General features: G+C 32.4%; 1 protein-coding gene across 1 annotated transcript; it reads left to right on the top strand.

The window, feature by feature from the left end:
- The first annotated feature begins 1110 nt into the window (after positions 1-1110).
- Positions 1111-24959, top strand: LOC118931948 (sulfotransferase 1 family member D1). The gene is made up of 8 exons (XM_036924915.2): positions 1111-1254; positions 11867-12022; positions 13995-14120; positions 14917-15014; positions 16026-16152; positions 18409-18503; positions 21509-21689; positions 24630-24959. Exons 2-8 carry the CDS (start codon positions 11875-11877, stop codon positions 24740-24742), a joined length of 888 nt encoding a protein of 295 aa, XP_036780810.1. The 5' UTR covers positions 1111-1254; positions 11867-11874; the 3' UTR covers positions 24743-24959.
- The last annotated feature ends 520 nt before the right edge of the window (positions 24960-25479 follow it).

Here is a 25479-nt window from a genome sequence, read left to right as displayed (position 1 = left end):
TAATTTTTCTAGAAGATATACCTCCAGTGCCCTATAAGGGGCAGAATTGGGGACATGCTGAGTATCTGAAGAGCCTTTTCTAGCTGCAAAGCTTACTCAGAGGAAAACTAGGAATATTTCCCCCTCTTTTTCAGACTAATCTGTAAAAATATCTAATTGCCTCCCATTGTTTTGCCTTCCTTTAATTATTTAGCAATGTGATGTTCAGGTTTCTTGTTATTTTTCCCAAAGCAGACTACGAGAAAAAAATCTCAATCAAGATTTTTCCACTGAAGTCAAAGAAAATATTTATTTGCGATGTTCACAGAGGATGAGAACATAAAATAATTACAGCTTCACAAATTTGTTGAATGAGAGATTTAAACTTCAATTTCCATTATATATCAATTGATAAATTCACAGATCTGAATAACTTTTCTTTGCCCTTTGTCAGCTGCATAGATGCATAATTTCAAGACCTAGAGACAAAAAGGAATCACATCATAGAAAATATTTTGATCATATGGAACATGACAGAAGATTCAAACCAGGTTTTTTTTTAATTTTGAAAGAGGTTTTTTTTTTTTTTTTACTACTCACCACTATTACCAGGTAACTAAAAAAAGTGATATAAGACCTGCCTCTAGAGGGAACAGTCATCATGTAAATAGCAGAAAATGCTCTGACTTCTCCTGGCTTCACGTCTTTTTCCTTTTGCATCCACACAGGGAACATGTACTTGCCTGTCTAACTTGCCTATGCAGCTCTAGAGGTATTTTGAGGATTTCTAATAGGAACACTGGTGACATGAAATATCTGTGTTTTGTTTGGCTTTCACAGTTAAAATAAGAAACAAAAGTAAAAGTAAAGGACCTCCACCTACTATACATATTTGACAGTTAACTCCAGATGCTAAGTTTAGCAGATTTCCACGGGCTTCTTGTTTCATCTACCACTACAAGCAGCAATAAAATGCTTTCCTGTGTTAATTCCGGATTTAAAAGCTCAGCAGATTTCCATGGGTTTCTTGTTTCATCTACCACCACAAGCAACAATACAAAGCTTTCTCTTACGCCTTTAATACTTACATCAACAGTGGACTTTGTGCAGATTAATCATCAACCTCACACAAATCTGTAAGACTTTGTCTTTCACCTGCCTAATGCATAAAACAGATAATCTTGGCTGATTTAACAATTTACAGAGTGAAACTTCCATTAACCAAGTGCTGTAGAAACAAAATCTAGACTTCTACTTCCTCAAGACAGGCGCCTGGTAAGTGATTTATGCACTTTGTCTTTAAAGTGCCCATATTTTTTATGAAACTAAATTCAACAATTGAAAAATTAGAGACTGAGAAATGGGAAATTCTAGTATGGATGTTTTGGCCTAAAAAGGGAAATATTTGGGAATTCTTAGGTCCAAATTTCCTATCATAAATTCACAGGATTTTTTCATATTTAAAATTGTGTTGAGGCAGTCTGTCCTACTAATTTTAAGTTTATAAAACTAAAAATAATTTTAAAGGCTATTGATCTTCTACCTTCTCAGTATTTCTATTTAGTTCCAAGGAATATTCTTGTATGCTACACTGCTTGAGTTATTCAAATATCTGTGTGTGGGAATATGAATATCAGATCTAAGCAAAAAAACCAGTTTTCGAAAGTCTGCTTTTGTGCACTTCCTCAGGTTCCCAAAGACAGTGCATCATAGACATGTTAGGTAAATGCATTTTCCATTGATGACTTATTTCCTTTTTTCAAAAATATTTTCACTACAACACATATATGATTTTTTATCTCTAAATCAGAGAGCCACTACAATGATGTGGTTCTTCAAATTTCTTGATATTCATTACTTCTTAAAGGGTTTTAAAACAAAATTAGAACTATGTTATTTTTTTCACATGCACCTTCCAACTGTCATGTTAATGAATAGCCACTTCAATACAGTCTCTTATACAGCTCTTTAACTTTTGCCTTGAATATATTACAAAAGCAATATTCTAAGAAACCCACATTCATACAAAAAGTCCTAATAAATGAAGTCATGTGATCATTGTTTATTGTAATAATGAAAAAATTTCATATATTTTTAACAAATAGAAAAGGCTTAATATATTCTAAATCCAAATATTTTAACTTAAAACAATTCTAGTAAGTCAGATTAACTTATTTAGGCTAATGCCTGTGACCTATCAACACAACATTTTTTCAATGGATAAATGTTTCATAATTATTATAAAAAAAAGATGTAAATATTTTCCCAAGATACATGAAAATTTATAAATTTGAAATTCGCAAACCAATTTTCTGAACATGTTCCAAAATTGTGTTTTTGCTTATAATGGTATAGATTTGTGAGCTATCAACATGCATAAAACTATACTAGACTTTAAAATCATTATATCCCCAATTTAAAATGTGAATAATATAGTTGAAGTCTTATGCATAGTTTTAGGTATCACGTGATATCCAAATTTCCAGATATATTAAAAGAGGTTTTATGTAGTACATTTGGGGTCACATGTCTCATTTAGTATTTCATAATGGCCCAGAGTGTTTAGAGGGTGTTTTCCACCATCAATTAGATTCTTTGTTCTCCCTGGAATGTTAACACATTTATATCTTTCTTCATTGCATTTAAGAACAACTTCCTCTTGTGTTCTGAAATTTGATAAAAATAATCTTGAAAGAATTTGAAACTGATTTTTAAAATTGGTAGGAAATAGCTTTCAAAACCCTTTATAAATTTGCAGAATATTTTAAGAACCTGTGAATAGGCAGAATTTAGGATGTTCCAGTCTAAGATACGCATATGGGTTCAGGCAGACAGCTATCTATTTCTATGAAGAATTAAAGGGCAACTTTATTGTTTCACAATGTACACAACTCATCTCATCTTGTATCCCCACATCCTGAGAACAGATGTTAGAGAGGAAGAGTGAAGACATTAATTTTCCCTAGAGAAGAGAAACTTATTGTTTGGGAAAAGGTTTGACAATAAAGGATTTGACATTGCTCAACTCATTTTCTTTAGTTCTCATTCAGCCCACCATTGATCACTTTATCCTTGGAAATGTGAATTTAAGGCTGATCCTAACTGTAGTCTTCTCAAATTAGCAGACATGACCAATACTTGTAGCCTAAATCAATACCATTATTTCTCAATGACACTGAATTTTGTATCCTATCTTCAAAAGAAACATGTGTTATAAGTTACAATACTCATAGAAGTTGTAGGTGGGCAAAGAAGAAGAAAAATATTTTAAGGAGAATAATGATATACTTCTGTTAGTGACAGTAACCATATTGGTTTAAAAATCAAAGTAAAAATTTATTTACATATGTGTATATGTGTTTTTATATATACATTTATATGGATTTTTTAAAGGAAAACTTGAGAAACAGATATAGGTTTAAAAAGGTAACAGTACTATTATTTCATAAGGTAGAATTCAAAACAAAAAGGATTGAGTGTTAGATGAACCTAGGGTAATATATATATATTCCATAATAAACATAAAACAATAAAAACTTCAGCTTCAAATAGCATAGTTTCCAAGTAAAAAGAAAAACTCATATACTATGCACATTAAAAGTTTTGAGAGAAATTGACAGAAAGATATGTGCAGAGAGAAATCTTACACATATTAATCTATCCAAAAAATTAAACTTAAAAATTTTTTTGAAGATTTAAAAATATAATGATATTGAATTTCTATGTGTGCATGTATAAATACAAACATTTATGTCTTGTACTACCAATAGATAATACAGGTTGCAACAAAATGATCATCTATTGGCACAAGAAAATCACAATCAAATCTAAAATATAGAATCCTAATCTCCTACTTTCCAGGTAAAACCATACAGCACCATGGTGATAGGAGAGCAAAAGTATTAAAAAAAGAAACATGGCAAAATAAAGTAAAAAAAACCATATATATAAACACACATATTTCACAATTATATTTTTAAAGAAGATGCATGTGACCTACAACCCAACATGTATTTCACTCAGGCTGACAAACAAGCAAGGCCTATTATAAAGCAGAGTTGTTTATGTTGTCAGAAATGAGATAATGATCTCACCAATCCATTCCATTGCTTTGGTACTAGACAGGTGTTTTCTGGATTTTGTTAGGACTCAGAGATCCCAAATGAAAAGTATAGTTAACTTCTTATCATCACATACCTACATTAAAAGATCTTGACAATAAAAAAGTGCCTAATTATAAAAGGCATCTGGTACTTCCTGACCAGGTACAATTAATTATTAAGGAAATCAAAGAATAGGATATGTCTAACCTTGGAATATCTGTATGAGATGGAGGAGACAGGTAAGTGTAAATATCTCTGTTTAAAGACTAAAGTTGCCAAGCACTCCTAAGGTTAATTACTTGTGGAAGACTGATTATAAAGCAGAGATTAAATATAAAAACTTAGACCCATTATCTCTTTCTGTGTGGGACTATAAGAAAGAGAATTATTTTTCCTCTGATTTGAGACAGTGTTGAGATTTAAACAGAGAATGAACTTTGAAATTATGATGGTATAAATTGTGATAATATGATAAAGAATTTTATAAACATTTAAGTTATAGTGAACAATTTTTACATGCCAGGCAGGATGGTGCATCTTTATACACATTAAATTTTTCATTTATGAGATTGTAACAATGATAATGATTCTATGAAATAGGTGGTATATGCTAAAATGAAGAATTCTGTTTAAAAAAAATAATCACTTGCCCAAAGCTACATAGTTTGTAAGTTCTGGATTTTTCTAATAGGTACCTTTCCAACAACAAAAGCTGAATGCTTTCACTATTAGGTGTATTACTTCCCAAGATTTGAAACCTAATTTTACCATTTATGTTTTGTGTAGTTGGGCAAGTTGTATAAATCCTGACAATCTGTAATGACACTATGAATTTCAAAGCTATTATTATTAGCTTCAAGTAGAAATATATGATATGGAAATTATAATGCCTCTAAGTATTCATAAGTATTAATTTTCTTTGTAGCCTATTCTTTAATGTTTATTCAAGTGTTTTGGCCAATTAAATTTGATAATCTTAATATACACTAAGACTGTTTATAAGATACAGGGTGTGGAAAGGAACAGACTCTTCTAGGCATATAGCAAACAAACAAAAGAACAGCAGTTAAAAACTGTGTAATTGGATCACTTATTACAGAAATAAAGTGCCAAATGTATGAAAAATACATAATAGTATTTGTAATATTTATGAATTTTAACAAACGAGGAGCTTTTGTAAATGTGAACTTGGAGTTTTTATATAAAAATGTAAAGCAGCATTTTAATTAATAGTATCTAAATAGAATTTTTCAACAATGAAGGAGTGTTAAACAGTTCATTTGTTTCTTGATTCTACTGTTGTGACTTAAGACGTATAGTTTGGTGATCAGAGAATATTAATTTTACCTAGAGTTGTATAATGTTTGAGATGAAACAAACTAGGGTGACTACTTTGTACATTTCCCATATTTTTGGACAGGGAAAACATGGCTCAAAAATATGAGGTAAGGAGCTCAGAGTCATGCTGCTGGTTGTGGAATAGCTGTAATCAAATGCCTCTCCAGGTTCCCAGTGCTGTGCTTAGAGTCCCGCAAATACTGCATTTCTATCATTAAAATATTTTAACTTTCACATGTTTAAAAAGGAACTAATAAAGCTGTCCTTTTTAGGTCAAGGACCTGTTGAGTATCAAAATATTAGTTTCTACAAGAATAATGTATTATTATCAATTTAATATTCTATTTTTTATGATTAAGGCACGATATCCTTAGGTACAATATTACATTATTTTAACTCACTAATGGGCATGGTTAACATGTGCCAACATTGCCTTTTATCAGTGTGAAGAATATTAGTTTCCAAGGCCTTATAATTATCCTCCAGAGGAAATTATATTTCAAAGGACATCTTCAGAGAAGTAAACAAAACAGGCCCAAGGGATATAATCATCTTCTTTCAACATTTCCTGAGCTTTCACCAACTCAGTTTCTCTCACATAGTAAGCTCTGTGCAACTCAAGGGTATCATCCTTTTAATGATTTTTTGGCTCTGATTCTTAACTTGGGGACATTCTCTTAAAGCTCTCAGGAATTAAAGGTAAGTTAAGCTTGCATTTTTTACACTAATACTTTTGTTTTGGGCTATTTAGGAGTCATACTGCTAATTTATAATATTGATATTGAACTCATGCAAAATTTGAATCAGATCCAGGAAATATTAAAATACAGTGATGTGATTATTTTATCACAATGAATGATCTCTAGTAATCAAATATTGGCAAAAATGCAGATATTCCAAAAACACAAAAACTATGTTAATTAAATGAAACATGTGGTAAAAAATATCAAATACCATATATAAGTCAAATTAAATATGGATTTAATGATTTACTTTGTGTTTGAACATGCAAAGACATTGGGAAACTATAAGAAGAATTATATGTTTATTTGTATTCATCCTTTCTTAACCCTTCCTCACATGTCCATATTAGTTCAATTATGTCATTCTTTTGTTCTAAATCTTAAGTGGCCCTCCGTTTCTTCAGTAACTGAATACAACTTTGGAACCCAACATTCACAGCTACCTACAATAGAGACAATTTTTTTTTTGCCATGTCATTCATTGCTCACCAGACAGCAAATTTTATGTAGGGAAAAAGACTTTTCTGTCTTTTCCTGGCCAATTGTTGGCAAATAATTGCCACTTATTTGCTACTGTTGAAGGAATTACTGGGTGAATATAACACTTTCCTAAAAATGTAGTGACTTTCAGTCAGTGTGATACATTTCATCCTCTACTGAACACATTTCATACGTTTCTTCTCTCTTACCTTTGTTCATGCATTACACACTTTTGTGAATAAATGTGATGTCTGTGCTTGTTAAAATACTGCCAGTCCCATATATCTTATCTCAAATGCTGTCATCATTTTCCAGGCCTTTCCCAATATCTCTAAACAGATGCCTTTATTTTTTGAATCTATATCAAAGATTCTATTTTATGATGTTTATATTCATTCAGGTTTAGATTATAAACACCTCTACCTTTAAGAAAGTTATGTTTGTTAAGATAAAAGCTAACAAAAATAAGCAATATCTGTACATATATTAATGCATTGCACTTAGTAGATACTTCAAAGCTTTTGACCAAAATACATAGAAAACTAAAGTTATAATAAAGTAAGTGTATCAGTTTGTTTTATATGTAGATACATACATTATATATGCAATTTCAAAGTAAATGTACCATAATGTGATTTCTTGAAAAATAACCTGATACATTTGAGTACATTTCATCTGTTGGGTTTAAGTTTTTCAGTGTTATAATCTAAATCATAATCTGATTCCCATGCCCCTCAATCCATGATTCAGCATTCAAAAATACAAATTCATAGAAGGATAGATTTGGAAAGACTCTCAGCCATAGTATATTTTAATACTCTCATTTTATAGATGAGAAATGGAAAGTGAACTGAAGTACTTAATATCCTATAAGAAAATTATGTTCACATAGGATGGCAAAAATGGTTAACCAGAGAGGTGAAGTAAAGCCGATTTCCACTCTACAGACAAGAAAGGCTTTTCTTCTACTACATCTTTGAGATGATGTCACCCAGTGGAGATTTCAAACATGTCACTTAAAATAAAACTATATAGATATTTTAAGTAGTTGAAATCTATATCTACCATTGAAAAGAGAAAATCTCATTTCAGAAAATTACTTTTCCATTTCTTATAATTTTATTTACTTTAATTAGCAGACTATATGATAAAATTCAAAAGGAATGTTTTAATGTTGTTTTCTAAAATAGTGGGTTTTCTAAAGAGATTTGTAGTTAAGTTAGGGCCTAGATAACACAGTAGGAAAAGCAGATTTGGGAGGAAGGAGACAACCTTAGTTTTAAACATTTTTAATACAGGGAGCAGTTGAGACATTGCTGGAAATGTTCAGGAGGTACCTGAATATGTATGTCTCTGAAGGGCTGGTGATAATGAAACTTATATGTCTTATATGTGTAGATCAACATATAGAGAGTATATAAAACTGAATTGGATATCACTGAAGGAAAACTTAGAGAGTATATAAAAATGCTAAAGCTGTATGTGAGTCTTATCACATTTAAGGTGTGGGCACTTATCTGTCTTTTAGTATGAATTCTAGTTATTTGTCCCTTACCATTGAACTTTTTATTATTTTCTACTTTACCATGTTTTATTTTTCTTCATGGCACTTTTTACCATATAGTATATCTATTTTTAGTTTGTTTATCTAACTCTACACTATCAGCTCCATAGTTGTAATTATTTTGCCTTAGAATTTTCCTGTACTATCCATAATATTTTGCACCACACTGTAGTAAAACAAAAACAAAAACAAAATTGTTGATGACTTGACATAATAAAGAATTATTTTTCACAGTCACAGTCCAAAGAAGGGTGAAATGATCAACTCAGTCTTTTAAAGAGGCCATTGAACACATAGACTCCAAGGGCTCCATGTCAGTGGAAGAGTGGACTGGAGGGTCACGAAAGATTTTACATCACCCACAGTCTATCAGCCAGAACTCAGTCACATGTTCCCAAACTAACTGCAAGGGAGACTAAAAATAATATTTGTGTTCAGAGAAAAGAAATATTTTGTATACAAAGAATTTTCTCCTCCCCAGTTCCTGCTATCACCAGTGCCTGCAAACAGTGTTTGCTACCCAGTAGTTCTCAGCAAATAGTATTTCAAAAAATAATAAGAGTTTGTTCTTTAGAAGGGGATAGGTAATGGCTATGAACTTTTTAAACTTTATATTTCTTATATTTGCTTTTCACATGTTGACATTAATGAAAATTAAAAAATATGAATAGGAAATGTTGTACTGCAGTATAATCAAATCACAGCCCAATGCTGTCATAAGATTAATTTTTAGTAAACACAAGAGCCAACTTAATATTGGTATTGAAACTTTATGGTATTTATAAATCCCAAGATTTTGATAAAAGCAAAAAACCCTAATATCTAATTATATACTCCTCCCCCAGTGACATTCAGAAACTTCCCAGAACCACTGGTATATTAACATCTTCTTTTATTAGGACAGAACTATTATTGAAACTGCATAACAGCAGGTCAGTGAACACCCTTGTTCTTGTGGAGACTAGCCACAAATCCAAACACACTAAATTACAAAGAAATAACCCCAAAATTTACAGTTTCCTACACATAATTAAGCTCAAAATTAATAGAAGGAAGGTAATAATAAAGATTAGAGCACAAATAAGTGAAATAGAGACCAAAAAAGTAGAAAATTTTAAGGAAGTCAAGAGCTAATGCTTTGAAAAGATAAACAAAATTGATAAACCTTTAGTCAGAGTCATCAAGAAAAAAAAGAGAAAGCCCAAGTAAATAAAATGAAAAATGAAAGAGAAATTACAATCAATATCACAGATACACAAGGGATCATAAAACACTACTATAAACAATCATACACCAATTAATTAGACAATCCAGGAGAAATTCCTAGAAGCTTACAATCTTCCAAGACTGAATCAGGAAGAAATAAAAAGTCTGAACACATTAATTACTAGTAATGAAATTAAAACAACAATCAAACATTCCCATAAACATAAGTTTAGGACCAGACTGCTTCACAGGTGAATTCTACCAAACATTTAAAGAACTGTTAATACCTATCCTTCTGAAACTCTTCCAAAACATTGAAGAAAAGCTGATTCTATGGTATCATTCTACAATTTAAGCATTACACTAATACCAAAACCAGATAAGACACTACAAAAAAATGAAATTATAAGTCAATATCCATGATGATCATAGATGCAAAAATTGTCAACAAAATATTAGCAAACTGAATTTAACAATAAATTGAAAGGATCATACACTATGATAAAATGGGATTTATTTCAGGGATGCAAATATGGTCCAATATCGTAAATCAAACAACATGATACACCACAGCAAAAAAATGAAGGATTAAAATCATATGATTATCTCAATAGAAAAAGTGTTTGACAAAACCAAAACAGTCAATAAAGTGGGGATAGAGGTAAAGTACCTCAACATAATAAAGAAGGTACATGCCAAACCCTCAGCTAACGTCATACTCAGTAATGAAAAGTTGAAAGCTTTCCTTCCAAAATCAAGAACAAAAAGAGGATGTTGATTCTTGCCACTTGTATTTAACATCTTGTTGGTAGTCCTAGCCACAGCAATTAGACAAGAAAAGGAAATAAAAAGCATACATTAATTGACTATATATAGGAAAGTTTATTTCTGGCCTCTCTGCTTTGTTCCATTGATCTATGTATCTGTTTTTATGCCAACACTACACTTTTGATTACTAAAGCTTTGTAATATAGTTTGAAATCAGGAAGTGTGATACTTCCAGTTTTGTACTTCTTTCTCAAGATTTCTTGGACTATTTGGGGTCTTTTGTGGTTCTGTATAAATTTTAAGATTGTTCTATTTTTGTGAAAAACGATATTGGTATTTTGATAGAGATTGCATTGAATGTATAGATTGCTTTGGGTAGTATGGACATTTTAACAATATTAATTTTTCCAATCCATGAATGCAGTTTATCTTTCCATTTACTTGTGATTTCTTCAATTTCTCTCACTAATGTCTTACAGTTTTCAGGATAAGGTTCTTTCACCTTTTTGGTTAAATTTATTCCCAAGTATTTTATTCTTTTTGATGCAATTATAAATGGGATCATTTTCTTAATTTCTCTTTTTTGGTAGTTTGTTTTTAGTATATAGAAATGCAACATAATTTTGTATATTGATTTTGTAGTCTTCAAGTTCATAACCTTTTAAAATAAAATATATTTGGATGTGGTAGGGTAGGGGTTGCATTGGAAGAACTTTAAAATAAAAAAGTGAAGATAAGTTATTGTATTTCTGAAAAGTTACAGGTTAAATAGTATCCATTACTCCAAAGACTTCTGATTTTAATTCTGGAAGAGAAGTTCAGAAACTGGTTAGAGGGCTTCAGGAAGACTTATAAAGTTGAACTTCTTGGGTAGTAGTTGTTTTCCTAAAACTTTAGAGAAAGAAATATAACCACTCATCTCATGCTAAATTGGGAAAACAACATGAACATGTTTTGGAGTAGGACTTAGATTATATTTCAAGTTCTTCCACTTCTTATAGATAACAACTAAAGAAAAATAAAAGTATTATTCTAGCCTTTCTCAGAATATAAAACGACATCTGATGTCACTAGTGTTAAAAAGTTCATTAGAGCAATGTATCTCAAGCTTGTTTCTTTTACACAGTCCTGTCCTTTTCTTCTTGACTTTCTCCCTCATAGAAACTTTCATTCTTGTGGTCTGCTGTAGATAATTTGGTTAGAATAATTTATTATTCTATCCAGTAATTTGAAAGAGGGAAGTACTAACTTAGACCACTCCTGATTTACAGTTAAGAAGGTCCAGTGCAGTTATGGGCTTGTTCAAATTCTCACTGCAAAGAATTGGCTACACTATGGTTCAGATACTTTTCTTGACCCCCAAATCTGGTAACTTTATTACATATCCCAGAAATCTTTGTCTGAGTAAATATTGTATACAGTTTAGTACATGAATTAAAAGTATTGATGATATTTCACATATAAGCCATATTTATGAAATAAATTATACAACTAATTGAACCTTATTAGTTCTTCTAATATCTTTTCTTCCATTGACTCATAATGCATAGTACTGTGAGCTAATGCTGCTAGATCTCTAGTAGTGAAATGAAATTTATTTAAAAAATAGTAATTTATTTTTATTATTTGATTGATGCTATTGAAATGAAGACTTTATAACACTCTCCCCTTTGCTTAAAATCTAGTCTCAAAAATGGACAACAAGCTGGATGTCTTCAGGAGGGAGTTAGTGGATGTTCAGGGCATCCCCCTCTTCTGGAGCATTGCTGAGGAGTGGGCCCAGGTGGAGTCATTCGAGACCCGACCAGATGATCTGCTGATTTCCACCTACCCCAAATCTGGTAAGATCTTTCCAATTTATTCTTAGCTGCTGATTAGTAATTGACCCATATATTAAACCTGTTAATCTGCAGATCACTAGTTAAGCGAACTCTGTAACAGTTGCTGGGACAGTTTTGGCTCAATTTAGACAGGTTCATTTCCTATTCTGAGAGGCCCTCATTTGAGTGGGACCTATATCTGAGGGGAAATTAATGTCTTATTTTCCTTTTTTAAATTCAAATTTGAATTATTAAATGGCATAAATAAGTGATTTGGGTGCATTAGAATATATATTTTTTTATATACCTTTAATACATTTTAATGTTTAAATATTTTGTTCCTTGTAATATTTAAATGTAATTTGAAAATATCAATATTTTATTACTTTAAACATATTTTACAAATATATAGGAATATTTTGTTATAAATTTAAACAACTGCTGACCTCAGTATATGATCCCACGAAGTAGAATTTAAGGATGCCTAAATAAGAATCAATAAATTTTATTTCTCCTGATACTTTTATTAGTGTTCTGATTTATCCAGTGATATACAGAGAGAGAGTAAACAATGAGTCTGTCTCTTGCCTTTTATCTAATTAATTTACTTGAGGCCATTGTCAGTCAACTATTCTAATTATAAGCTATCAACTTTCTCTTATATTCCTGCCTCATTTCTTAAAGGAACTGATGAAAAGAAGTAAAGAAGTGTTTAATAAGTATACTGGTGATCATTTTAGGTTATAAATACTAAAATTACTTCAAAAAGATATGTGACAAGTCCTGGGAAGAAAGCCCTGAATTCGGGGAATTCTAATGTGCAAGGGTCTCCTACCAGAAAGTAAAACAAATGTACAACCACAGACCTTTGTAGATCATTTGGGAAATGCTTGTTTTGTTTTTTTCTTTTATTACTACTTACATTTGCTCTCTTGATGAAGTTACAGAATGGTTCCCTGAACCCAAATTGTTTAAGACTAAAACTACTTTTAATTTCCTTGTTGAAATAAAAGTTTAGAAGAGGTAGGGTAGTCACTGAGAATATATGAGCTCTTTTGATTTTGTCATTTTTTGATATATTCACAAACAGAAAACCATTAAGATAAATCTTTGGATGATACCATTATACAAATAGTTCATCTACAAAAGAGGTCTTGCAAGTTGGATTTTTTCTGACATAGTAGTAGCTAGATGGCTACACATAAAGTAATTGTATGCTATTTGGTCTTTTAATTTCTTTTCTTTTGTACCCATTGATAGAAAACAAAATGTGGTATAATATTTTGTGGAATTTAGGTCTCTTTCTTTCATGAATGATTGCTTAACCCTAAGCCAGATCAGGCAACAAAATATTCAAGCTTAGTATTGATTCAGTTCACCTTTTTCCTAGCACTGTAATTGTCTTCGTTAGAAGAATAGGAGAGATAGTCTCATATCTCAGATTTAGTGATGATGAGGAGGAAGAGTTGCCCACAAGAGAGGTCTAAAAAGGAGGCTAAAACACTAATATCTGGAAACAATCTGAAGGTGCATTGATGTGCAGATCATTGCTCAAAAATGTTGCTTTTTGCATAGATTATTTAATTTTTTAGTTTCCACTCATGATTATTCCATTTAGAGACTATTACATGTTTAGTAAAGAAGAAGAAGATGTGAACAGCTAAGAATATACTTTTCTCCTGTCTTATTATTGCTGTTGTAGCAGAACCTCAATAACTTAATCATTGAGTGCCATAGGCAATTAAATAGACCATATCCTCATACATATATCTTGCTTGACTTACAATGGGGTAAGAAAGATAAGATCTTCCACATTCATCTTGTGTTCAAGATAGATAGATATCTCCTAAGGAAAGAGAGAAGAGAAAAGGGGAATGGAAATGAAGAACACATTTTTTATTTTGATATTACACAACTTCTCTACCTCTATTGACTTTCTCATACTCTTTTCGACAGAAAAGTTTAGAGGTCATTCCATTTTTTTCCCCCTCAGGAACAACCTGGGTCAGTGAAATAGTAGATTTGATTTATAACAATGGAGATGTGGAAAAATGTAAACGGGATGCAATATACCATCGAGTGCCATTCATGGAACTTATAGTACCTGGAATTGAAAATGGTATTTGCTTCTAATATTCTTTTTCACTATAGGAGTATCTTTTTGTTGTGTCTGAAGGAGTTATGACTGAAAATGATACAGACAGAGCTTGGAAAGTTGAATCTTAAGTGTGTATATAAGAAGAGTAAGAATTTGGTTATGATAATAACAATATTATACTTTCATTCAAAGATAATTCTGCATGAGAGAAGGATTTAATGAGTATAATAATTTTTTTCTTAACAGGACATGTCTTCAAGATTTAAATAGTGTGTGATCATTATATTTAGAAAATTCAATGTTTGATTCAATATAGAATCATATCTACTGTTAGCTGTTGCTCAGAGACTCCAAAAAGGACTATGGGATTTTATGGTCTTGCATTATTAAACTTTTTTAAATTACCCATAAGCCTTTATGGCTTAATTTGATCTACTAGTTTGAAAATAAAAATGCTGGAAAGAGATTTTATAATCCTCTAATTCAGTGTCCCCATATTATAAGTGAGAAAAAGAAGAATATACATGAAGGAAAAATTATATCTTGACACTTGACTGTAGTTAAAGTATTATATTTGAGGATTTTATCATTTATGAATTAAACCTTGCTGATCATAGGCAATGAAACACCCTAACTAAACAGAATTTATCAGTTTTTAACTCACTGTAGATTTTAGAATATATGAAGCCATATAGCCATATAGCAAGTTCAAGCCATACGGTGTGATTAATACTTATAAAGTTTTAGATTATATTGTAATTGACTTTTGCAATTTCAATTTATAATGTAGTTTACTTTTTTTTGTGTGTGCTTGTAGGTGTTGAGTTGTTGAAAACAATGCAGTCTCCTAGGCTAGTGAAAACACACCTACCTGTTCAACTTCTCCCTTCTTCATTTTGGAAGAATAATTGCAAGGTAGCAAATTTTAAAGAAACAAAATCTTTATTTGGGTTGTAATTTCTTTTACTAATTATGCAGAAATTAAGATGAAGAATTGAAAGACTCTGGATAAATCTCTGCAAAAATAACAATGTGTCCCCAATATCCCAAGGTTCAAAATAACCCTCATGGACACCAATGCTATCGACAAGGGATTATATGTAGCATCCTAGCACTGAGACTTTCTCAGGCTTTCTGTTCTCTAAAATGCCTTTCTAAATTCATTCACTCACTATCTTCACTAGAAGGGAAGAGTGAAGCTCTGATTCTATTTAGATGAAAGGAGATTTCTTCCTGAAAGAATTGTCCCTTTCTAAATATATCTACTGCCTGGGTGGCTGGATTCTCAGTAGTATTAGGTGTGCTCCAGAGAAGAAGTGGGCTTCATGGATTTCAGTAGACTTGCCTGAAAACCTGATTACCAATGAGGCATGCAATGTCATTTCTGCTGGGAAATATGTTAAAAATTTCTGCCTTGGAGCAGACTTTAGAGCTTCACAGATAAAAAAGGTTTAAATCTCACACTAATCATTATAAACAGCAAATGGTGTTTTATAGCCATGTTTATGGATGAAATAAAGAATGTCTAGCCTTTATTGATTAAATGTACCCAAATAATGATTTACTTTCAATGAAAATAGTCATTTTTTCAGCTTTAAAATATTGCTTTTAGTAATTCTAATAAGTGATACTGTAAAGTATTCTAAATTTGAGAACAATATTAGTTCATTTATGCTAATTTAATATTTACTATAAAACTGTTATTGTACTCAGTTTTACATGTTTTAAGAAGCATTCTTTTCAAAGTCTAAAGAGAAAACAAGGGAATGAGAGATGAGAAGTCTTTATGTTAAAACAGTGTGTATTTATGAATATTCTATGTCAGATCAGAAAATAGAAAAAATAAGCATTCTGTCAAGGTAAGCAAAAGTTTACAAACTATTAAAGAATATTAACAAAATGATGATTTTCCATATCTCCCCACAGATGGTCTATGTGGCACGGAATGCTAAAGATGTGGCTGTGTCTTATTATTATTTCTACCAGATGGCAAAATTGCACCCAGAGCCTGGCAAGTGGGAGGAGTTCCTGGATAAATTCATGACTGGGAAGGGTGGGTCCAAAACTTACTTTAACCATGGAGCTCCATAGTGAAAAGTCTTTTTTCAAGGAGATATAAAGTTCAAATATAAATCTTGTGTTGATTATAAACCTACTCTGCAGCCAGCAATAATGTATTAGGGAGATAGAAATAGAATACAGAGTTGTCTCTCCCTTCAAGGATTTTTGGGGAATATGTGAAGCCAATTGTTCAGTCCTTAGTCTCATTGTTTCATCAGTGCTTAGTGACTATTAATATGTGTGTTCTTCTCTTGCTGTCGATGCCATTGTATTGTTTTGATTTCTTATATATTCCTTGATCTCTCCTTCCTTTACCATTCCTTCCTTTCTATTATATAAAATGAAAATTCTTGAGTGAAGATTTTATTCTCAAGACTTTGTTCTTTTACGTGTGTATTCTCTCTAGGTAAACACATTCATGCCCCTAGTAGCAACTATATAATTCTAATGTAAACATTCTCCTATAAAAACTCTCTTTTCTAGGCAAATACATCTCCATGGGACATTGCAAAACATTGTTATGACCATTGTTTGTGCTATTCTCTGTCCTTAGAATGTCTACTCATTGATATTATTATCAAAGTCCATCTCAACTTAGATCCAAGCACATTCTACTTCTCACCATAGCCCTTCTTAACCTCTCCTTTCCTACGGTTTTCTCTCCCTCTCCTCTTGTGCAAACTTTCAAACCACTTATAATCTGCATTGCTCAGTATCTGCCATCTTGCTCTTCGAGTTATTGTTTTGTTTATTAGAAGTTGTATTCATTTGCCAGGAATGCCACAAAAAATAAAGTACCAAAGAAAGATTGGCTTAAACAACATAAATTTATTTTCTTAGAGTTTTGGAGGCTTAAAGTCCAAGCTCAAGGTGTCCTCAGCTTGATTTCTTCTAAGGTCTTTCTCCTTGGCTTGTAAATGACCATCATCTTCCTGTGTCTTCACTAAGGTCTCCTCTCTGTTGAGTGTTGGTGTTGTAATTTCTTCTTCTTATAAGTAAACTGGTTAATTGGATTAGACCCATCCTAATGACCTCGTTTTAATTTAATTACCTGTTTAAAGACTATCTTCAAATATAGTCACATTCTGAGGTACTGGGGTTAAGACTTCAACACATGACTTTTGGGGGTACACAATTCAGCCCAAACACTCTGCACTCTGGCCTTTCAAAATGCATGTCCTTCTCATTCGCATGAAATATGTGAACTCCACCCCAACAGCCCCAAAGTTTTAACCTATTCCAGCATCAACTCCAAGTCTAAAATCTCATCTAAAAATATATGCTATATATCAGGCATGGGTGAAACTTAAGGCCTGAGACAATATTTCTTTACAGCTCTGAACCTGTAAAATGAGATAACAAGTTACCTTCCAAAATACAATAGTGGGACAGGCATAAGACAAACATTTCCATAGGAAAAGAATCATACAGAAGAAAGCCTGAGATAGCAGGACCAATTCCATTAGATTTTAAGGCTTGAGAACCTAAAATCTGTGGCTTGATGTTCTGCCCTTTGGGCCCACTGTGGGGGTCCTGCCCCCTGGGCCCTGTGTGTCTCTGGTGACAGTGGTAGCCACGCTGACCTTGAACTGCCCTTTGGGCCATTCTTCCCTTTCCTTGAAAGACACAGCATGTTCATATCCAGATAGTTCTTTTGGCCCATTTCTTGCCTGTTAGAATCCCGGAGGTCTGATAATCTTCTGCATTTTGTCCTGCTACTGTCCTCTTCAATCCAAACTGGCAGTGTTTCTGCTGAGATGGTTGATTCGATCCACAAATCACATAACTAATCTCTTTCCTAAGTCTTATCCAGCCATACTCTGGTGTTCTCTCTAGAACATATTCTCTCATTTTTTTGCACAGGATAAGCTGAGAATTTTCTAAATCTTCAAGTTCTGGTTCCTTTTCTGCTTAATAATTCCTTCTTCAGTGTATCTCCACATTTAGTTATATTCTGAAGTACTAGGGGTCAGAACTTCTACCTAACAATAAGAATTTTATACAACAATTATGTAAAATTGTATCTAACAATTCATCCCATGAAATATTTCATTTTTTCCAAGTAGATTGTAAATTCAGTGAGAAAAGGTGTTATCTGATATACTTCTCTAATCCTACCATCCCTCTTTCTTGAACTAATAAATAATCAGTGTGTGAGTATTGATAATGATGATTTTGAATAATATTTAACAATTCTTTGTTTCATATAAATAGTTCTAATTTCCAAACATTTTATCTTTCAATTTAGTGGCTTTTGGTTCTTGGTATGACCATGTAAAAGGCTGGTGGGAGAAGAAGAAAGATTATCGTATTCTTTACCTATTTTATGAAGACATGAAAGAGGTAAGAGGCAACTATGATTTCTTCTTTATTTTTTAGAAAAATTAAGATTCATCTTCTTGGTATCAAACTTTCTTTTTCCTTGATCTATGAATATGACTCATCTACTATCCTTTGAACACTGCCTTGAAAACTGACCTTTAACTCAATCCACTTCTTTCTACCAGTATTGTCTCCTACCCCTTTTCAGCCAAGTATCTTGACTAATTTGGACTACCTCATTTTTACTTCCATTATCCAATCAGATGTAAGTATCTTCTTGAAACCTAAATCAGAGTATGACCACTCCTTTCAAGTCTTAAGTGGCTTCTGTCCCTTTGTCAAATATAAAATCACTAAGATAATTTATAGAGTTCAGCATTATTTAGTCCCTATCTCTCTAACCTTTTCTGGTGCCATCTTTCCCTTTCTCACTTAGTGACCCTACCTGAAACATTTTCCCCCAGTATTTCTAGATTAATCTCTTCTCATCCTTTATGTCTTCACTTAAGTATTATCTGTCATGTCCCTACTGTCAAATATTCCACTTTGTTGTTATCTATTAAAGTCTCTTTTGCTGCTATTGTTCTTTTTCATACTACCACTATTTCTAATTATTTTATATATGTGTTTCTTTACTTATGCTTTCTTGGTCTCCAGTACTATAGAGTAAGCTCCTTAACACTATCTTGTCCATGGTTGTTTCCCCAAGTGGCAAGCACAGTTGGGGAATTATGTAATTTCTTTATTTAATCTATAAAACATTAGCTTTTATTTTCTCATCTTCCATACGACTATTAGCAAGAAAAATAATTCACTGTCCAATTTGATAAAAAATGTGTCCGGAATTGGTTATTTTAAAAGTCCATTTAAGAAATGTTCCACATCTCTTAAATTGAATGTCTCTTAGAGCACCTGTCCACACCTAAGTTCCTTCAGATAACTATGATTACCATTTGTCTCTTATTTGGGAAATCTATACTACAATCTCTAGGAAAACCACCTTCTGGTAGATTCCTTAGTCAAATTTTCAGCTTCTTCTCATATTGTTTAAACCACTTTGCACATGCCATTCTGGATTATGGAGTAATGTATTGTCCTAATTACGGGTCTAGAAGCAATAAGTAGTGGTTGGGGTGGGTTTTGAAGAAGATAGGCATTATTTTGAAAGGAAATTTCCCACATTATGTCAAAATAAGGTCTCAGATATAGAGGAAAATCTTTATCTGCTGACAGAAGAGGATCAAAATTGCACAAAGGTTCCAGAGTCTCTGGGTTCAGATCTACCCCCCAAATATTCCTATTCCAAGCCTGAACAGTCGACACTTTTCCCATCACTCTTCTATTTAACTTTTACATGATAGGCTTTGCACAATTGAGAATTCAACTTTCACTTCAATTCTTCCACTTGACTAATTAAAGTGTATGCATAATTTCCAACACATACAGTTCTGTAGCTATGAGAAACAGATTATTTTAGAGCCACCACACAAACTCTATGGTTCTGCTTCCATGAGTTGAGATGGGGAGTTCAGGAAAGCTAAATTTAGCATTGCCTTTCTGCCTGATCTCACCAGGTCACTAAGATTAGGACTCTCTGCCTCAGTTTGGTTTGGACCACAGAGAACATCTCCAGTGGGTAGCAGAGCACAAATGGTTTGTCCTGAGTTCCACCTATCATTGGATCTAACATGCTATCATAAGTGCAGCCTGAAGCACAGAGAAAGGAAACCATAATGAACATATCTGTGCTCTTCACTGTTGACTCTTTCTCTTCCCTACCTTTCCTTGGGCTGAAAATGGATAGGCTTCAACTTTACTTTCTTCCTCATATACTCATATAATAAATAAATCTGTGTAGTTGTGAGAGACAGAGTTCGTTCTTTTCACTAAATTAAGTCTATGAGATAGGTAATATATTTTTAAAATTGAGAAATAGTTTACATATAACACAATATTGGTTTCAGGTGTATGGAATAATTATTCAATATATGCATATATTGTGAGATAATCACCACAGTAAGTCTAATTGACATCCTTTACTACAGAGTTTCAATTTTTTTTCTTGTGATGAGAACTTTTAAAATCTACTCTCTTAGCAATATACAATACAGTATAGTGTTACTAAATATGGTTAACAACTGTTCCTGATCTTAGAGGAAAAGCTTTTGGCTTTCACAGTTGAGTATGTTAACTGTGGGCTTGTCATATATGACCTTTATAGTATTGAGGTATGTTCCCTGTATATCCACTTCGTTGAAAGTTTTTATGAATGTATGTTGAATTTTATAAAATGCTTTTTCTGCATCTATTGATATGATCATATAATTTTTATCCTTCATTTTGTCAGTGTAGCATATCACATTTGATTTGCAGATGTTGAACTATTCTTACATCCCTGGAATAAATTCCACTTGATCATGATCCTTTCAGTATGCTGTTGAGTTTTGTTTGTTAGTATTTTGTTCAACATTTTTGCATCAGTGCTCATCAGGGATGTTGGCCTGTAATTTCTTTTCTTATGTTATCCTTATCTGGCTATTGTATCAGGGTAATCCTGGCCTCCTAACATGAGTTTGGAAATCTTCCCTCCTCTTCTGCTTTTTGGAAGAGTTTGAGAAGGATTGGTCTTAATTCTTTTTAAAATTTTTGGTAAGTAATCTAATCTTGATGTTAAATATGCTTAAAAAAAGGAGATCAAGAGACTTTAAAAGTTTACCTTATGATAAGAGTAACTTGTTTTATCACTATCTGTTATTCTACAAGTTAATTCTAAATTTGAATGTGAAATCTTAAATATTAACCCAATCTTTCTCTTTGAATTTATTTAGAACAATTTTAATCTTGCTTCTAGCAGATGGTTGTCTTGTATAACCAAGAATTAGGATATGTATTCAGAAAAACAAAATGAAAGTGCCCATAAAAATGTAAAATGATTTCCTCCACAACACTGATATATAATTTTATTAAGTGCATTGCCTTCTTCATGACTAAATATACCTAATCCTTTTTCTTTACAATTTCTTTAGAATCCAAAGTGTGAAATTCAGAAATTGTTAAAGTTTCTAGATAAAGACCTGCCTGAAGTAACTGTGGATAAAATCCTCTATCATAGCTCTTTCAATGTGATGAAACAGAATCCAAGTACAAATTATACCACTGTACCCAACTCTGATATGGATCATTCTGTGTCTCCCTTCATGAGAAAGGGTAAGAATGTCATATACTAGTTTCTGTATAGCCTACCAGTTGCATCATAGATAGTATAGGTCGGCAGGTAAGAGTGATATCTAAGAAATGGGAAGAAATTGTGTATGCTAGGGAGAAAAAAAATTTAGGAGAAAAAAAACTTAGAGGAAAGAATTTGTGGCAAAAAGCCCCTATCAGTTTTGTTAAGCCTAACATGTAAAACATGACTTCTAATGAGAAATCTTTACTCAAGAGCCTGTGCATTGTGAAACATGAATCTTGGCACCCATTGCTATATTAGAAAAATGACTTTGATTTGTATGAATTACTTAGATATTCTTCATATTCCTTAGGTTTTGCTGTGATAGGTAGCTGGCTTAAATGATTCAGGTATATTAAATTAATGAGGGAAAGTGTCAGCTTCTTGAGGTTGTTGATATGATTATGGTAATCAATATATCCTCAGCATTGAACTTAATTTATAACTAGTATCTTGAATAAAAGAGTCCTTTAATACATATGTGTTGAATTGAATCATGTGTGCATGTGTGAGAGAGGGGCTGATTCTGCTACCTGTGTATTAGTCATCAACTTTGCTATAAAACAAACAACCGCAAGAATATCAGTGGCTTGAAACCAGAAGATTTTTTCATTTAATGTTGATAGATGTTGGCTACCTGTGGCTGCTGTAATTTTGCTCAAGTATTTTTGACTCTGATCAGTTTTGCTTGGCTGTCATGGTCTCAGACTCTTGTGTTTTTTTCTGAAACACAGGTTGAAAGAGCTGTTTGTGTCATATGCCCAATATCATGGTAGAGAGGAAGAGCAAGAGAGGTGTTGGAAACTCACAATGCTTTTTCAAGTTTCTGTTCATATGTGGTATATATCACACATACTCAAATTCCATTGGCCAAAGCCTTTAAAAACCCAAGCCCAAAGTAAATGAGGCAAGGAGGAATTAAACAACACAGGACAATGGATAGAGATGTAAAATCTTACAGTGAATGAGAGTGTGTAGTTATAGATGCAATGTGAGACAGTTTTGGGGAACAGGTGTTTTGATGATAGCTTATAAAGGGACTAGTAAAGGTAATTTTAATTATAATGTATCTTCATATATCCTAGAGATTTTTTCTTTAGAAAGTAAGGAAATTTGCCATGGGTAAGTCTTGCTGGGAATATCTGGATCTCAACTAGGTATGATTTTGCCTCCCAGGAGACGTTTGGTAATGTCTGGAATCACTTTCGATGATCATACAAGGATGTGCTATTGGTATCTGATGTGTAGAGGCCAAGCATGATGACAAATATCCTATAACACGCAGGGCAACAGCCCCCCCACCCAGAGAATTGTCTGGCTTTAAATATCAACAGTGGAGATGTAAATAAATTAAATTAAATGCCACACTTGATCAATCTGGGCCAGATTGACATCATTATTTTGGCATGTTTTCTTCTCCTTTTCTAAAATTAGGTTTCCAAATTTGCCTTCTGGGTCATGAAAGATAAGCTATGAAAATGTCATTATTTTTATCAGATAGTCTTTGCAAATGCTGTATCCTATATCCTTCCTTTAGGGTTTTAGGCATGGTTAGTATTTTGAAGATTAAGCAGTCCGGTTAGCCAGAGACGGGTAAGATTCCTCAAGGGAGGAACAACCTAAGACAGGCACAGTCGCAGGGGGGTCATCAGGTGAGAAATTGGGGATCAACAGAGGTGAGGCTTAGAACCTCACCCTCCCTGTTCTGAGAGAAATCTTCTGCATATGTGGATGTTTTATTGCCCTTGTCTAGCTTGGATTAACACATAGTCTACAGGCACACACCTGATCATCTACATTTGCTCTCTTACAACACTAAACTATGTTTTCTACCTTTATGTTGTATCTACCTACCACTTCAGCATTTTATTAAAAATAATAAAGAGAGAAATGTGGTATCCACATATAAATCAAGTATAAAAATCAAATGTGTATTCATATTTGAACTGACTGTTTATAGTTCATAATGCATGAGCAAAACCAAAAGTTTCTGTGATGACTGCCCTGGTACTGTTCACCATGTAACTTATTCACTATGTAAGAATTTGTTCTCCATGTAAGAACTTGTTCGTTATGCTTCAGAAGATTGGAGACTGACGAAAATTAGGCTTGGGGTGGATTAATGATTGTGCATTGAGCAATGACTCCCCTATACAGAATTTTATTGTTATTAACAACCATTTGATCAATAAATATGAGAGACGCCCTAACAACAACAACCAAAAAAAAAGCACACACTTCCAATTGTAAAATAAATAAGTAACCGGGATGTAATGTATAGCATAAGGAATATAGTCAAAATATTGTAACAACTTGGTATGGTGATAGCTGGTACCTAGAATTATCATGTATATAAATGTTGAATCACTGTGTTGTACACCTGAAACTAATGTAATGTAATACTGTGTGTCAACTACCCTTCAATAAAAAATAATTATCTAAAAAAAAAAAAAAAAAAAAAGAAGATTAAGCAGTCCTATAGTAAAGAAATATGTTTAATTACATTTAACAAAGTAATTTCCAACTACTGCTTGATCATAGAACTTCTTTCATAAATTATAGACATTGGAAAAAATGGCTTTAAAGTGACTGGAAAATTCTCTTTATCTTTTGTTAACAAAGCTCATAAAGCCAAAGAATGAAGATTTTGAGACATTGGATTTTCTCCTGGGGATGTTTCTTCAAGATATTAAAGGGATTCTTCTTTACATATAATACTGGAGAGATCAATGGAGAGTTTTGAAAAACTAAGAATCTAGGATACTGGGTGTGGGAGTAGGAAGCCAAGAAGAGAGTTAAGGAGTAGATATGACATTCTAAAGGTTAAGGTTTAGAAATACAAGTGGTAATTCAAATTAAAACTGAATTTAGAAGGAAATTTTACACTAGTCTCAAATTTACCATCTTATCTTTCTTTTCAGGTATTTCAGGGGACTGGAAGAACCAGTTCACTGTAGCCCAGTATGAGAGATTTGAAGAAGATTATAAAAAGAAAATGAAAGGATCTACACTGCAGTTTCGTTCAGAGATCTGAGAAATACCTGCTCTTTCTCCACCTCCTTAGTTGGCACTTAAATTAAAAGAAAAAAAGCCTTCAAACATTTGCTGAAAGAAACTCTGTATTTAATATTTCCTTATTTACTAATATTAGTACTTTGTAATAGAATATTCAAAGAATGTCAAAGTCTATGTATAAAAAATCAATGCTGTCTCTATGACTTTATCTACCCTCCACAATATTTTTACTATTCTTTTTTTTTTTTTTTTTTTTTTTTTATAATTATTTTTTATTGAAGGGTAGTTGACACACAGTATTACATTACATGAGTTTCAAGTGTACAACACAGTGGTAGAATATTTATATACATAATTCTAGGTTCCAGCTATCACCCTACCAGGCTGTTACAATATCTTGACTATATTCCTTATGCTATACATTACATCCCGGTTACTTATTTATTTTACCATTGGAAGTCTGTCCTTTTTTTTTTTTGTGAGGGCATCTCTCATATTTATTGATTAAATGGTTGTTAACGACAATAAAATTCTGTATAGGGGAGTCAATGCTCAATGCACAATCATTATTCCACCCCAAGCGTAATTTTTGTCAGTCTCCAATCTTCTGAGGCATAACAAACAAGTTTTTACATGTAGAACAAATTCTTACATAATGAATAAGTTACATAGTGAACAGTACAAGGGCAGTCATCACAGAAACTTTCGGTTTTGCTCATGCATTATGAACTATAAACAGTCAGTTCAAATATGAAT

The sequence above is a fragment of the Manis pentadactyla genome, chromosome 5 (assembly GCF_030020395.1).
Source record: "Manis pentadactyla isolate mManPen7 chromosome 5, mManPen7.hap1, whole genome shotgun sequence".
NCBI classification, from domain to species: Eukaryota; Metazoa; Chordata; class Mammalia; order Pholidota; family Manidae; genus Manis; species Manis pentadactyla.
The sequence above is the reverse complement of the archived record's forward strand: the minus strand, read 5'-3'. Positions and strand labels throughout refer to the sequence as shown.

Bases quoted from the DNA above. Each gene is read 5' to 3' on its own strand.
- LOC118931948 (XM_036924915.2), top strand. From the start codon at position 11,875: ATGGACAACAAGCTGGATGTCTTCAGGAGGGAGTTAGTGGATGTTCAG. The intron at 12,023-13,994 runs GTAAGATCTTTC...TTTCCCCCTCAG, and splicing joins TTCCACCTACCCCAAATCTG to GAACAACCTGGGTCAGTGAA. The intron at 15,015-16,025 runs GTAGCAAATTTT...ATCTCCCCACAG, and splicing joins TTTGGAAGAATAATTGCAAG to ATGGTCTATGTGGCACGGAA.